Source organism: Vulpes vulpes, chromosome X (genome assembly GCF_048418805.1).
Source record: "Vulpes vulpes isolate BD-2025 chromosome X, VulVul3, whole genome shotgun sequence".
In the NCBI taxonomy this organism is placed as follows: Eukaryota; Metazoa; Chordata; class Mammalia; order Carnivora; family Canidae; genus Vulpes; species Vulpes vulpes.
The window spans coordinates 71,726,927-71,742,254 of NC_132796.1; the positions used below are offsets into that span (position 1 = coordinate 71,726,927).

At 44.2% G+C, this 15,328-nt stretch overlaps 1 protein-coding gene across 6 annotated transcripts in view; it reads left to right on the forward strand.

Annotated features, from left to right (window-relative positions):
• The first annotated feature begins 470 nt into the window (after window positions 1-470).
• The window catches only part of DRP2 (dystrophin related protein 2), a 68,610-nt gene continuing 53,752 nt past the window's right edge, over window positions 471-15,328 (forward strand). For 3 of the 6 annotated variants that reach the window (XM_072743435.1, XM_026006592.2, XM_072743436.1), the window contains exons 1-2: window positions 531-1,091; window positions 11,914-12,090. In XM_072743435.1, coding sequence (XP_072599536.1) covers window positions 11,974-12,090 — 117 coding nt within the window. In that variant the 5' untranslated portion in view covers window positions 531-1,091; window positions 11,914-11,973. Of the gene's footprint in view, window positions 1,187-11,913; window positions 12,091-15,328 lie in introns of all 6 variants that reach the window. The other 3 variants (XM_026006590.2, XM_072743437.1, XM_026006591.2) reach the window with 3 other exon arrangements.

The following is a 15,328-nucleotide window of genomic DNA, read 5'->3' on the forward strand; positions in this document are numbered from 1 at the left end:
GTCTCTCTTTTCCTTTGCCCTGGTGTGCAGCTGCTAAACCTTTAGGTATGAGTATGTTTGTGTAGGAGGATGGTGATGGTGAGTTTCTGTTATTCCATCCATCTTTCTGTCCATCTATCTATCCATTCAATTTACTCATTTAACAAATATTAAATAACCAACTGTGTGCTGGGCACTCTGTAAAGGCCTATAATCCCCTCTGTCCCCTTAGTGGATTTTCCAAGGTCTCTCCAGGGTGTTTGGAGCTTTACCCTCTTCTCTTCAACAGGGGTGGTAAAGGAGTAAGCGGTAGGGACAGCAGGAGGGAGGGTGACTGGGGTAGTTGCTGAGGAGAGGCATGGAGGAGATCTATTTTCTCAGATCATTCAAGGTCCGTTTTGTTTCCCTCATCGTGGAGGCTCTTTCGACATGTACAGCTAACAGAGGTGAGCAGAGAACTTTGGGGTAACAGGAAGTCAGCCCTGGCCCACGACTGCACCTTGGGTACCAATGACAGTTCTAGAGCAGAGTGTTTCAGTCTCCAACACGGAAGCTGAATTCTGGACTGGCTGACCGAGGGACCCTGCCAGCTGCTGGCTCTGAAGGTGGCTTGGGCTCTGGGCAAGATCCGTAGAAGTTGGGGCTCAGGCTCCTTGCTCAGCAGCTCCCGTATTGATCCCCGGGCCTCTTTTGTCTCCTCCTCCCCAGTGGAAGCCTCTCCCCCTCTCCCCCTCTCCCCCTCTCCCCCTCTCCCCTTCTGCCTCTCAGCCTCTTCCGCTTTCCTCCTCTGCTCCTAATGAATTGAGATCTCCGAGAGACAGCCGCTAAGGCTCCGGTGGTTCTTACAAAAACTGTCCTTGCCCTTCCTGCATTTGCCCAGCCAAGGGTATCTTGGCCGCGCCGAAAGTCCCGATGCGATCGCATAGCAACACAGAGCGGCTCTGAGAGGGGAGGAGGAGGAGAGAGAAGAGGGCAGGAAGGTGGGAGAGACAGAGGGAGAGTGTGCACACGGCGGCTGTCGGCAGCCCTGTCTCAGGGACTTCTTTGCTGATTCACAGAGGCAGCCGGCGCCCCATTGCAGCCTGCTCCTCAGACCTGACGGAAATCAGAAGGTAGGCCACAGAGAAAGGATTCCCCAGCCTCGCCCTTTCTCAGCCCTTTCTCAGCCGGCTGAGGGGAAATGACTGAGGGAAGGGAAGCTCCAGAGGTACTGTGTGTGTGTGTGTGTGTGTGTGTGTGTGTGTGTCCCTGCCTGCTGCCTGCGTGTGCCTTTGGGGGAAAACTTGCATTAAAAAAATGCCCACGATGAAGTAGCTGCTGCTCGGATTCGGAGTGGGGAGGAGAAAGGTGCCCTGAAATGCAAAGTCAAGCCAAATTTGAGCAACTAATGACTAAGAGGAAGGTCCACAGTTTGCTTCTCAGGGAGGAGAGGGGTATTATTTATTTATGTATTTGTTTGTGTGTGTGTTTGTGTGTTCATTTGTGTTTGTTCTCAATGACATACCTTTCTTGTCCAAGGGTGGATTTCCTGGCGGGAAGGAAAAGGGAGGGGTGTGGAAAGCATTGGCTGAAAAGGGAGGAGAGAGGAAACGTGGGACCTCAGAGCAGGTTTCCCCCCCAGAGCAAATGACTGTCTAGTCAGCAAACAGGACACAGGAGTGCTTTCTTGGAGTCAACTGGGCTCTGCTTTAGGAGCCTGGTGCTGGAGGCACATCCTTCTCTCCGCCCTCACTTCCTGGCTCCATTTACCTTCCTTTTGGTTTCCTCTCAACCCCCTTGTCATCAGGAGATACTTTTTCACTACTCAAAAGCATTCGCTTGGGTGTGCTTTGCAATGGGGCTGACCTCTCCTGGAGTCAAACACCCTGTTCCTTCCAGTCTCCTTATCTTTCCTGGCTCCGGGCCCAGGGCCCCAAGCCTGGTAAGTGGGCTTGAGACTGCAAAGTGGTTAAGGTTTCTCCTGCCTTTGGCTGGCAGGCAGGCAGGCAGGGCTAGGCCTCCTGAGTGTGGGGTTCAAGCAGGTGGCTGGGCTGGGCTGGGGTGAAGTGGAATAGACAAGGAGGGACAACAGCAGTAGCAGCATGCTGAATGGAAGAGAGCATACTTTTCTCTCACCTTTTCTTTTTGATCATTCAAAAGAACAAAAGCCTTTAGAAAGCTGTGTCGGGTTCACCTCAGCTCCTGACTTTTCTAAAGAAATCCTTGTTTTCAGATTAAAGACCCTCAGGTAAATCACCTTTTAAAAGGCCCTGTGGGAACCACAAAATCTCGGGAGATTTTCCTCTCTGGGATTTGGGTGGGGAGAGGGTCACAGAGAATTTTGTGGAGTCGGCTTAGGGAAACCCTCCCTGAAAAGGCAGTGCTGCCAGTGGAAGTGATAAGTGTCCCGTCCCTGAAAAAAGACTGAGCCCCTCTTTTCTTGGGCAAGTCAGCCTCTTCCCTGCAGTCCTACTTCCTGCAAACTATTGGGGGAAGAAGACACATGGAGAGGGTTCTTCTTCCTATGAGATTTGAGCCCCCACCCCCACCCTGCCCCTGGCCCCAGGCATTCTGCTCTTGCCAAGTATCTCTGAGCTCTGGGCCAGGGCACCCACCCTTCAGTTCCAAAATCACCCAAAGGAGGAAATATGGCTCGAAGCAGTAAACTTATCAAAGGCCCAAGAGCCAGAATTAGAGAGTGTATCTGGGATGTAGCACTTCTAAGTATAGACACCCAGAAGTTTCTGATGTTAAATCTGCCATAGTGCCAGATAGGATGGGCTCTCACCAAGGAAGCCCAAGAAGATATCCTTCTAAACTTGCCAGCAACACTCACTCAAAGGAAACCCACTCTATGGAAGCTATACCATGAAACTACATTCCTCCCTTATAAGGGATTCTAATCACACATCTGAAACTGAAATAGCAAGTGAGACAAATCCTTCCAGGATGGCATTTAACAAACTGATGTCTCACAGAACACTGATCTGAGAGAATGTTAATAGATTCTGTTTTAAAATAAGGAGTGATGGTGGTGGCAGTGTGGGGGTGCATTCTGTGGGCCAATAACTTTGAAAATGCTTCAAAGCTGAATTCTCCTCTTAGAGAGTCACAATGTATTTAAGCATGTTAAAGGCTCTGAGACATACTGCCATAAATAAATCTGTTTAGTTTCGTTTAACCCAGTATTTCCCAAACTGATTTGACCAGGGAACACTTTCCTACATGGAAACACTTTATTTAAAAAAAAAAATTTACTTATGTGTTTATTTGAGAGAGAGAGAGAGCAGTGAGCACACAGAGGCAAAGGTAGAGAGAGAAGCAGACTCCCTGATGAGCAGGGAGCCCATAGCAGGGCTCAATCCCAGGACCCTGGGATCACGACCTGAGCCGAAGGCAGACACTTAAATGACTGAGCCACCCAGGTGCCCCTACATGAAAAACACTTTAGTATCTTGCAAACACGGTTTTGAGAATTGCTGCTTAAAAAAAAAGCTGGAAGAAATTATCATATAGAAAAGTTTGTAAGATAATCTAGTCCAACATTACATTTTTAAATGTGAAAAGAGATTAGTCAAATTGTTCTCCTCTCCGAAGCTGATGAATATCTGAGAGAGTGGAACCCTCATCTCCTGATTATCAGTCCACTGCTGCTTCTCTAGCAGGTTTTCTTCTGTGAAACTAGTCCTAGGAAAATGAAACAGGTTTAAGGAATATTCCTGTCATTTGGAGTGCAATATTTGCATCTTATACATTTCTTTTAGTATTTTGTTACATCTGGAAAAGTGTGGATTCTTTTCAGCCTGAGATTTGTTGCATTCTTTCAACTGATGCTCTGTGAAAAATTTTATATGTTCAAAAAGATAATAAAGAATAATATAATAAGAATCAGAATACCTACCACTCAGCTTAAGAAAAAAAATCACCGATAGAATTGAAACCCTCTGTCTATCCTTCTATGATTAAAGCTTTCTCCTCACCTCACCACCTCCCTCAGAAGTAACCACTCTCCTGGATTTGGTGTTTATGATTCTCATGCGTTTATTTATACTTTCACTGCATACGTTTGTGTCTTTATCTTTTTATGTATATGTCTTTAAACAGCATATACCACTTTGCATGTTTTAAAAATGTATATCAATGGGATGTATTTTTGTCCAATTTTTTATTTTATTTTTTAAGACTTTTTAAAATTTTATTTTATTTACTCATGAAAGACACAGAAAGAGAGAGAGAGGCAGAGACATAGGCAGAGGGAGAAGCAGGCTCCATGCAGGGAGCCCGATGTGGGACTCCATCCCGGGACTCCAGGATCATGCCCTGAGCCGAAGGCAGACGCTTAACCGCTGAGCCACCCAGGCATCCTTTCTTCTCCAATTTTTTAAAATTTAGTGTTATATTTGTGAATCACCCATATTGTGACATGTGCCTCTAGGTCACTTATTTTTTCACTATTGTATAGCTTTCCATTTAATGAATATGCCATGAATTATTTATTCATTCTACTATTTATGGACATTTGGGTGTTTCCAGTTTTTGGCTCACAGGGCTATTAGGATCATTCTTTTGTAGATATTCTTATGTGACTGTTGCTATTGGGTATATATCTAGAAAGGAGTCAATCGTATCACAGGGTAGGAAAATCTTCACTTTTGGGAGATATTGTTAAATTGCTCTCCAAAATGGTTTACTAACTTATACGCCCACCAGTGATGTATAATCATTTCAGATATATTGTATTAATTGGCCTTAGAACAAAATGCTTCCCATGAGGATGCATCTCTGATTCTTTTCACTGGAAAATAAACTTCCTTTCTCAAAATTGCTTGATAGCTAACTTCTCAGGAACATATTTCATTGTTTCTGTTTGTAAATGAAGGATTGGTCTAGATAATCTCTAAGGTCCCTCCCAGTTTGACAACCCGAGTCTCCATGATTTATTCATTAAGTGAGAGCATCTGAAGCAGAACCTCAGTTTTTGGCTACATTGCAAGAATTATTTTAGGACCACACAACAAGGTTAGGTACCAATGAAATGTGTGTCTTGTCTCTTTGTGCCATGCTGTCAGGTAGAAAGGCAGCGCTGTGAGAGAGGGGGCCATCATTCAGTGTTACGTTTGATTGGAGGGAGGAATCTACAGCCCATGAGAGGGGGGGGGGTCTTCTTCCCACTGCCTTGTTCTTTTCTAAGCCTCTCATGATTTAAAGTCTTTCCTATTTATCTATTTTTTCCCAAGAATAGTAAATGCTTGTTATAAGATACCTACATACAAACATGTGTGTGTATATGTGTATATGTATGTGTACATATATACATACACCAAGTGTATAAATCAAAGGGAGAATCCCCCTCAATGCAACCCTCTAGAAATAATATTGCTGAATGGTTTTGTGTATCCTTGCAGGCTTTCTTTCTATGCATATACACATGTAGATTTTTTTCAAAAGCTTTTTACATAATTGATGTTCTATCAGACATATTATTTTGAATATGTTTTCTTTTATCTAAAATATATACCTTCAATATCTGTTCAAATCAGTGGCATAGATCTACCTCTTCCTTTTTAACAGCTACAGGATATTTCATTTCATGTGTGGCTATAATAGTAGGCAAGGTTTGAATACTTCCTAGATGTCAGAAACTATGAATGAATTCCTTGCAACAAGGCTAAGGGGTAGGTCTTTTCATTATCCCTGTTTTACAGAGGCAGGGATGGAAGCATAGTAAGAATAGGGGGCCTGTCCAGACCTGTGCTGATACGTAGGAGAGCCAGGATGCAAACTTGGGTGCCCTGGCTCAGAGTGCACACCTTTAACTGTCATGCTGTGCCACTTCTTTGACATATGGTCCACTTAGCCGGTCCCCCATTAATGACCACTTGAGTCAATTGCAGAGTTTTGCTATTAGAAACATACTGCAGCAGATATCCTCATCCATTTCTGCAAGTATTTTTTAAAAGATTTTATTTATTTATTTGACAGAGAGAACACGAGCAGGGGGAGTGGCAGGCAGGCAGAGGGAGAGGGAGAAGCAGGCTCCCTGCTGAGCAGGCAGCCCAACTCGGGGCTGGATCCCAGGACCCCTGGGATCATGACCTGAGCTGAAGGCCGATGCTTAACTGACTGGGCCACCCAGGTGCCCCTCTGCAAGTATTTCTGTAGGATAGGTTCCTAGACTTCTCTATAGATAGAAAGACTACTCATTCATTTAAAAGAATATATATTTACTGAGTTCTAAGGCACAGGAGAAGCTCAGAGGTCAGACTAGGAGAGTTCACCAGAATTTTACTTTTCAGATGTCCTAGAAAGGTAGGTCGTCTACCTGTTCTGTAGGGTTTGCCAGCTGGGTGATACCCCAGACCCCAGACTCACTGCATCCTCTTAATTGCATGTGTCTGCCTGGGGATGACAGAACTGAGTCAGTGCTTGGGCTCCCACCTGGTGACCCATAGCCAAAAAAAAAAAAAATATCTCTGCTTGCTAGGAGCCAGTGAATACAATGCCTCAGGGCCTGGGTTCTAGAATTTACAGAGGCCGAATAGTGTAACAGTGAAGAATTTGTATTCTGTGACACATCTGTCTGGATACAAATCCCAGCTTCTCACTCCATATTCACAATATCACTTTGAACCAATTACTTACTGCTTCCTTTCTTCGGTGTCCCCTTTTTTTTTTTTTTAAGATTTTATTTATTTATTTGAGAGAGGGAGTGAGAACAAGATAGGGAGCAGAGCAAGGGTTTGGTAGGAGGAGAGGGGTAAAGGGAGGGGAAGAAGTAGGCTCCCTGCTCAGCAGACTTAGCAGGACTTGATCCCAGAACCCCGGGATCATGCATGACCTGAGCTGAAGGTAGATGCTCAACCAACTGAGCCACCCAGGCACCCCGAAACCACATCTCTTGTTAGTGGCACAGGACTTTTGTGAATGTAGGTAATTATTCTGTTTTTCAACTCAAGTAGTGACTATGTGGGAATTTGCTTTATAATAATTCAGCATATTTTACACATATGCTTTATACACTTTTTGTAAATGTAGTGTATTTCTCAGTTTGAAAAAGAGAGAAAATCCCAAAGGAATGGAAAGCATTCTCCCACCTCTGTCTGGTAGCCACTTGGTTCCCTTCTCCAAGGGCAGTCAATATGAACTGATTCTTTTGTATATTTTTATTTTTATTTTATTGCATGTGATTTTTTTGCATAGACATATGTTTTCCTTTTGGTTTTACACAAATGTAAACTAACTACCTTACGTTTTCTTCTTTTCTTTTTACTTAAAATTATGTCCTAAGAGATTATTCCATAGTGGCACATAAAGTGTTCTTAATTATGTTTTTAACAGGTATATAGAATTCCATTGTATGGATATACCATTATTTATTTAACTAGTCCCCTAGTAATAGAAATTTGGGTTGTTTGCAATTTTTGTTTTGCCATTTCAAGGCTTGCTTCAAATGCTAATATTCTGTATACATCACTGTATCCAAATGCAAATAAATATGTGTTTATTTGCAGTGTTTTTCTTCAGGCCTTCTGGTATTTGTACTGACAAATTTGAGAACTTATACATTTACCATATTGGAGTTCAATTCCATAAATCAAGTCAGGATATATTCACTAATGCCTACTGTGTACCTGGCACTGTCTTAAAAAAATATGTGGGATAGAAATAAATATCAGACATGGATCTTGTCTTCCATTAGCCAATAATTTTGCTTTCATGTTGGAATCCTGGTATTTCCGACATGGTTTTAAGGCTTTTATCTCTGCCAAAGAGAAACAATGTCTCCCAACTGAATCTCCCTGGGAGGGCCTCTATGTGCTTTGGAAACCAGAAAGAGTATTCCTAGTAGCAAACAGCCACAGCTTGGTATCTAGCAGGAGCCCTAGGGAAAAGCACAGAAGAGTTAGCTCCACCACCAAAGCATTTTTCACACTACTCCATGTGTACAAATCTTCTCACCTTAGCTCATAAACATCTCTTCCATAAATATGTCCTAAATCCCTCCAATTTAAGGCTAACACTTCTTCCTCTGTGACCTCTCATAGCATGGTTTCTGTGTCCCACATAAGGTACGAATCATTTTTTCCCTTAACTTATACTTTTTAAAAATATATCTTATTTCCTACACTTGGCCATCTGGGGACTAAGATTCATCTCCAATTCCTTACAGCCTCTGCAAACTAAAAGGAATAGGAAGAGAATCAGTATGTATAGGTGGTAATGTGGGACATCATGGAGATAGAGAGGTCCAGGCTCACTCATGTCTCAGCATCTTCATCTCTTTTTTTTTAAAGTTTTTATTTATTTATTTATTCATGAGAGACACAGAGGGAGATTGAGAGGCACAGACACAGGCAGAGGGAGAAGCAGGCTCCATGCAGGGAGCCCGATGTGGGACTCGATCCCAGGTCTCCAAGATCACACCCTGGGCTGAAGGCAGTGCTAAACTGCTGAGCCACCAGGGCTGCCCATGCATCTTTGTCTCTTAAATAGGATCATAATTCTGGCTTAGCCAACCTTACCAAGTTGCGTTGAGGATCAAGAAAGACAATACAACAGGCTACAAAACATTCTCTACAAATACAAGGAATGCTAGTGTTTTGATGTTTGACAACTCTTAAACATTAATGCCTTACAGGTTAGCAAATCAAGGTCTAGAGAGGTAAAATGACTTGATGTCAGAGTCAGTGGCAAAGTCTGAAAACAACAGAGGATAGTCAAGGTAGGACCAGAAGGAGTCTATTCCTTCTCTGCCTGCAAGGGGATTAGATCTGAATTCTCTGACTCTTGTGTTTGTTTTATTTTTGTTTTGTAATAACCTGATATCAGGGCAGTAAGGAATAAGAAGGAAGGAAGTTAACCTGTAGAGGTTAACCTCAAAAGAGACAAAGAGGTAGCTCACAAAAGAAGAAATACAACTGGTCACTAACAATGTAGGGAAAAGATTAAGCATCTTTAGTAATTAAGGAAGTACAGAGTACTACTCAAGATGCCATCTTCTCTTATAAAATTGGCAAAGATACTTTAGAAATAAGAATACTCACTGTTGGCAAGTGTGCCAGGAAACTGGCACTCTCATACATTGCTGGTGTTAGTATAAAGTGATCTAACTCTTTTTTCTATGGTGATTTAGAAATGTGCATCACAAGCCTGAAACTTTGGTCCAGGAATTCTCCCTTCTAGGAAATTATCAAAAGAATCACAAATATGCACAGGGCTGTTCATTGCAGTGTGACTTATGTCTGCTTGTTAAAATTATGGTATATCCATTCAATTGAATAGTATACAACAATGATTACAGCTAGCATTTATTGAGCAGTATACTATTGCCAGACACTGCGCTGTTCTTTAAATACATTATTAATTTTAGTAATTAGAATAATTCTCGAAAGCAGTATCATTGTCATTTCCATTTTGCAGATGAGAATACTGAGCTCAGAGAGGTTAACTCATCCCAGGCTGCACTGCTATTAAGATGAATAATGTGGATCTGACTCTAGATCTATATGATACCAAAGCCTGTGCCTCACCCATAGTGCTCTATCACCTTTGCAGCCATTAGAAATCATGTTTTAGAGGAAAAGTTAGTGACATTCTAAAATGATCATGATATAAATGGCAAATGAAAAAAGCATAATATAAAATGATATATATCATATGATGACAAGTGGATATGTATGGATTTTTTTCATAGAAAACTACTGTAAGGCTTCTCACCTATTAGTAATATTCTGGGTGGTAGTATTATAGGTTATTTTAATTTTCATCCTTGTGATTTTTTGTGTTTGCCAGTTTTTCTATAAAGAACATACAATACTTGTGTAATCTTCAAAAATAAAAATGTTAATATAAAAAGTTCTGATGGCAAGTCTTTTGTAGCCTTCATGCTTATAACACATCTATAGTAATACTTTTTAAATCTGAGTTACTAATTATGTTGGTGTCAGATAAGAGAGCCATCTTTTCAACCATTCTTTGGAGAATCTCTTCAAGCATGAGGAGCTATGTAGCTGTGTAATCTTTAGAGACTTTGAGTACAATAAAGTGTTCTTCAGACCATAAACTCTTGCATCTCTATGATCTGTAACAGTCCCCAATTTTGGACCAGGGACCCCTGAGGAGGAAGGAAGAATACTCGATGCAAGAACTCCACAGATCTTTAAATGTATGAGTGTTTTTTTTTTCTCACTCTGTAAGTACTAAAAGTACAGCTACTATTGTAGGTATGAGTGGGTGAAGTGAGATTCTTTTTTTTAATCTTAAGAAGGGGCCCTTATACCTAAAATGTTAGGAACCACTGAAATAGAGAACAAAAATGATGGCTCTTTAATCATCAACATAAGGAGTTACAGGTACTCACTCCCTGCCCTTTGGATCACAGTTTGCATGTCTTTGCCCAACACTGAAAGAGAGCACTTTTAGCATTTGCAAGCATTGTCTTTGTTACCCATTCTCATTACACTTGTGTACATTCACTAAACTGTCCACTGATTTGTGCACCTAACTTTTTCATTCATATCTTCCTTTTCGCAGCTCATCTAAAGCTGAATATGTCTCAAGCATAGGTTATTATGGAACACTGCCCTCACTCCCTACCACACCAAATTTGCTCCTTCTCCTGTCTTCCCTCTTTTGCTGTTGGCAACATATTCCACCCAGCTCCCAAATTAGAAACTTTTCACTCCTTCACCTCCTTCACCCTTCACATCCAATTGATCACTGAGCTCAATGTATTTTACCTCTTCAGTAAGTATCTCATTCTGTGCACTCTACTCCCTCCTCACTGCAACTGCTTACCAATTATAACAGCTTCTCAATAGGTTCTTCCCCAGGGAGAATCACTCCACAAAAGCAGCCAGAGGGCTCTTTCTAAAATACAATTCTGGTCGAGTCACTCCCCTGCTTAAAATCCTCAGTGCCTCCCAATTGTCTACAAGATAAAGCTCAGAATTCTCTGCTTGTCATTCAAGGCATGACCCAATCTGGCCACAGCCTCATTTTTCAGCCTAGTCTACTGCTTCCTACAGGACACCTGCCTTGTACTCTGGTCACACCATACATTTCATTTTGTGCTGTTTGAAATTATTATTTGGTTTTATCTCCCACACCTAATGACAATCTTGATTTCTCTTTCATGGCTCACCTCAAGTGTATTTCCTCTAGGGAGGCTTTTCCTGACATGACCAGGTAGAACTCAACTCATCTATCCCTTCACTCCATCCCATAAATACTTCTATTATTAATACAAATAGCACGTTGTGGCTTGATTTTTCCCATGCCTGTTCTTTCTATATGGGAACTCCTCGGGGGCAGGCACCATGTCTTTTTCATCTCTGTGCCTCCTAAATTCTAGCTGAATGGAGCTTACTGTGCTCTGAACATGCTATGCCTTTTTTGGTGGCATCCACTTTTGCATAGGTGGGTTCCTCTGCTGGGAACACCCTTCTCTGCTAGGCAAACATCTACTTGTCCTTTGAGATCCATCTCAAATGCAGTCTCTCTGAAATCTTTGCACATTCTCAACTTAGTTGTTGCCCAGTCTGTGCTCCCGTAGCCTTCTGGTCAAATCTCAATTATAGATTGAGATTATAATCTATATGGCAAGCATATAGATTATGCTTGCCACATAAGCATTTTACTATAGTTTTGAGCTTATATGACTGCCTCCCCCCACCCTGATCTCCCCCACCCTCTTGTCTAGGTTATGAGATCTTAGACAGCAAATCATCTTTGTGTCTGTAGCACAAAGCACAATAGATAAACAATAAATACTATTTTGGTCTATGATTTAATAATGTCTCTTATGGTAGATGGCAGCCTGGGAAAAACTACTGGGTAGACCAGTAAGCATTGACTACTTATTTACATAATTGGCGAAGGCACCTTTGAGTAAGTGTTGGGTTCATAGGCCTTTTCTAGGTCTTGACTCTTAACCTCTCCTTGTTACTTTTCCAGGTGCTTATGGTCAACAGTCGGTGCATTGCCCATTCTCACCCTCCATGAGCCTTGGTTCTGATGCAACCTATGGTCATGCAGGGATGCCCTTACACCCTCCCACGATGTCATGAATGGCGGGCAGCTGACCAGTTCCATCACAGCAGCAGCCTCCGAAGCACTTGCCCCCAGCCTCAGGTAAGAGGCTGATAGCAAGACAACGTCCTGTGGAAAAAGTGTGGACACAGGATCTGTGTGTGTTCTTGTGGGTGTCCATGCTTCCTAAAATTCTGGGGGACTCTATATACACGAAACCCTTTGGAGGCCACGGGACCTCCTTATGGCTCATCCCTTGTCACTCATGAAGCCTTTTATAGGGGGCATGGGGCAAGGAACTGTGTTGGCCTGGGTAGGGCCCATGTGGCTGAGGGGGACAAGTTCCATGTTAACTTCTTAAGAGAGATCCCAGAAGAGTGACCTTTTGGAGTATGACCTAGGACAAGGTGGGACCTTCCTTTGCCTTAGCTTCTTTATGGCATACTTTATAGTCTGAACCTGTGGAATATTCGTTCTCCTTCCATTGGCTCTTCCTCTCAGGTCTTTAGACTTATAGCTCCTGGCTCAGCCCCACTAAGAATCCCTCCAGCTTCACACCTGTCTCTCCTTTCCTCTCTCCTCCCTAAGAATAGAATGGTGGTGTTGTCTGTCCCTGCTTATGTATGTTGGTAGGTGGGCAGACTATGTACAAGAGACAGTAATCCCGAGAAAGTAGTCCCCTTTACTGACAATGAGCGAGGTCCATGAGAAGGTTAACTGGACAAGGGGGACTTAACATAAACATATTTTGACTTGTCCTACAATGCTTTGAGGTCCAGGGGCCATGAGGATGTGAAAAAGTACTGTGTCTCTTAGTATCTCACAGATGGGCTGTGGTGCTGAGTCACTGCTGAGGGTACAGACAGCAGCAGAATATACAGGGAACAGGAAGGGAGGGAGAGCAGCAGCAGGGATTAAGAATGTGGATGCTGGGGAGTCCATTTTGCAGAGAATAATGAGGGAAAAGTCTGGGGAGGCATAACATCCAACTCTTCCTGAGCGGTCTTCCCACATCTAACCAGAGAGAAATTGCAGCCTCTAACATATTCTCAAGCCAGGTCAGCTTAGTGTACCTACCCTTTCCCCAGAGTGGGACTTACATAGGGTCAAGGGATTGAGAAGCTTGGGCCCTTCCAAAACGCTTGCCCTGTACACTGTCCACCCCCTCCAAGCTTCACCACCTAGGCAGAGACCTGAGGGCTTCATTTGGTGATTGAGAATAGGAAGACTAACCCCTTTTCTCTACCACTGTCCAGTTTCTTCTCTTTCTTCCCTATGGCACTTTGTCTTAAAGTTTCAAGAGATAAGGAGAGAGCCCCCTGGGGATTGTGGTGAGAAGCAAACATCTTGGCCACAAAAGCCAGAAGTAGAAGGCCATTGGTAGGGAACAAAAAATGTTATTCATCATCTGCCTAGTGTGTACCTGGCTCTGCTAGGGGCACTTGTGAATATAAGGGGGAACCAAGAGGGGAGTCCGAGTGATGGTGTATAATAAGGAAACCAAGTGGGGATTCGGGAAACTAAGAAGTCTGAAGGGAATGAAAGCCTCATATGGGTGGAGCCCAGTTCTTCGTAAACACTCCTCTCAGAACCAGGACCACTTGGTTGTAGCTGGGTCACAAGGAGCCATTTCTAATTCTGGGGCATTCCCAGTCTGGGGGACTCTGGGAGACTTGCTTGAGCCCAGTCATCCCACCATAAGCAAAGCTTTGACCCAGAGCTAGAACCACTCCCTCCTCTTGGCCTGCCATCCCCTGCCATCCCCAATCCACCAAGAATAGCTCCACCTCAGACCCCCAGAAAGGGTCAGGCAGCTGCTCCAGCTATTCCTGTAGGTGGGCCTCAGCATGGAAACAATGTGGAACTGTGGAAAGCCCAGAAGACTCTGTGGGAGATAAACGAGGATGGGAACAGAACCCTTTTTGGTAAAAATGAAGTGTTTTCCCTCAGTGCTGAGGGGTGGGGGCCTAGCTTGGGAATGTTAACCTTTACCCCAGGCAAGTTGGCTGGAGGAAGAGTGGCCACTTCCAGAAGGGGCCCTGCCCCTCAAACCAGTGGCCCAGGGCAGCACAAGCAGAAGACAGGAGCCTTGCTGGCACTGGATCCCTGCACAGAACGGCTGGGTTCCATTTTGCCCTCTCCCTCCCCTAAGGAGGTCCAGGAGGATGTCCACAGACCAATTTCTTTCCCCCTAGACTTAGAGTGCAGTGAGAGGTCTGGGGGGATGGATAATGACTCTCCCTCCATTTCTCTCTGTCTCCCCAAGGCAGGGCAGAGCACCCCCTTGTTTTCACAGTGGGCTTAGATGAATTTTCTGCTGTCCAGCTTCCTGATCCTGCCTTCCCATGGCTCCATCCCCAGGTGTGCCACACACATTGCTCACTGCCTCTGAGCACACTTAATTAGATAAAGGCTAAGGCTTATTTCTAAGCCCAGCCTCCTGCCAGGCTTTGGGGAAATAGCTTACCAGAAGTTTGTCACCAAAGTGGTCTGATCCTTTCTCCCAACTCAGGGGAGGCTGAGGGGGGCTGGAGGCAGAGTCCTTTAGGTCTTCCATGGAAAGGGAAAACAGATCAAGGGAAACTACCCTCTGCATGCCCCTTCTCAACACCGTGGAATGCCCAATCCCACTCCCGCCATCCTTGGCAGCCTGGGAGGGCCTTCCTGGCCACGGTGTGGCAGGCTGGAAGCGAGCTGGAATTCCCCAGGGACAAAGCTCTGATTCACCAGCTGAGCCCTGACATAGCCGCCCCCTCCAGATTCCTAGGGGGTCAGTAAACAAACAGGGTGACAGCTCCCGCCTCCTGACCTGGCTCAGCTCTGCTGGCCCTCCCTGAGGGAGCCTGCTTAGAGCCTGTCAGGACTCTGCCTGAGGCTCACCAGGCACTGATTCTGGATGCGAGCTGAGGGATAATCATGGAGCTGCCTAATCCTACAGTGGAGTCCCCAGGTAGCACAGGTATGATCAGCTCTTGGGGACACAGGGTAATTGAATTCAGAACTTTGCCCCTGAGCTTGGTTGCTCCCTTACTTCCCTTTCAGTATGTGGATGTGAGCTGTGGTTTTAATGGGATGATTGGTTTCCTAAATTGCCTGGAGAGTCTTAAGTGGGAAGGAAACGTGGTTTTGGGAGAAAGGGAAACTAGAGGAGTCTCAGCCACCACCAAAACCATGTTCTTTCTACAAAAGGCAAACAAGTAGACAGACAGGCAGGTGGGTTTCCCCAGGCTGGGATTGAGCAGCATGGGCTGAGATTTCCTCCTCCAAACTCTCCTTCCCTCTGACCCCTTCTGCCCCTGGCTGGGCAGTCCCGGCATTGTGCTAGAGGTAGGGAACTTCT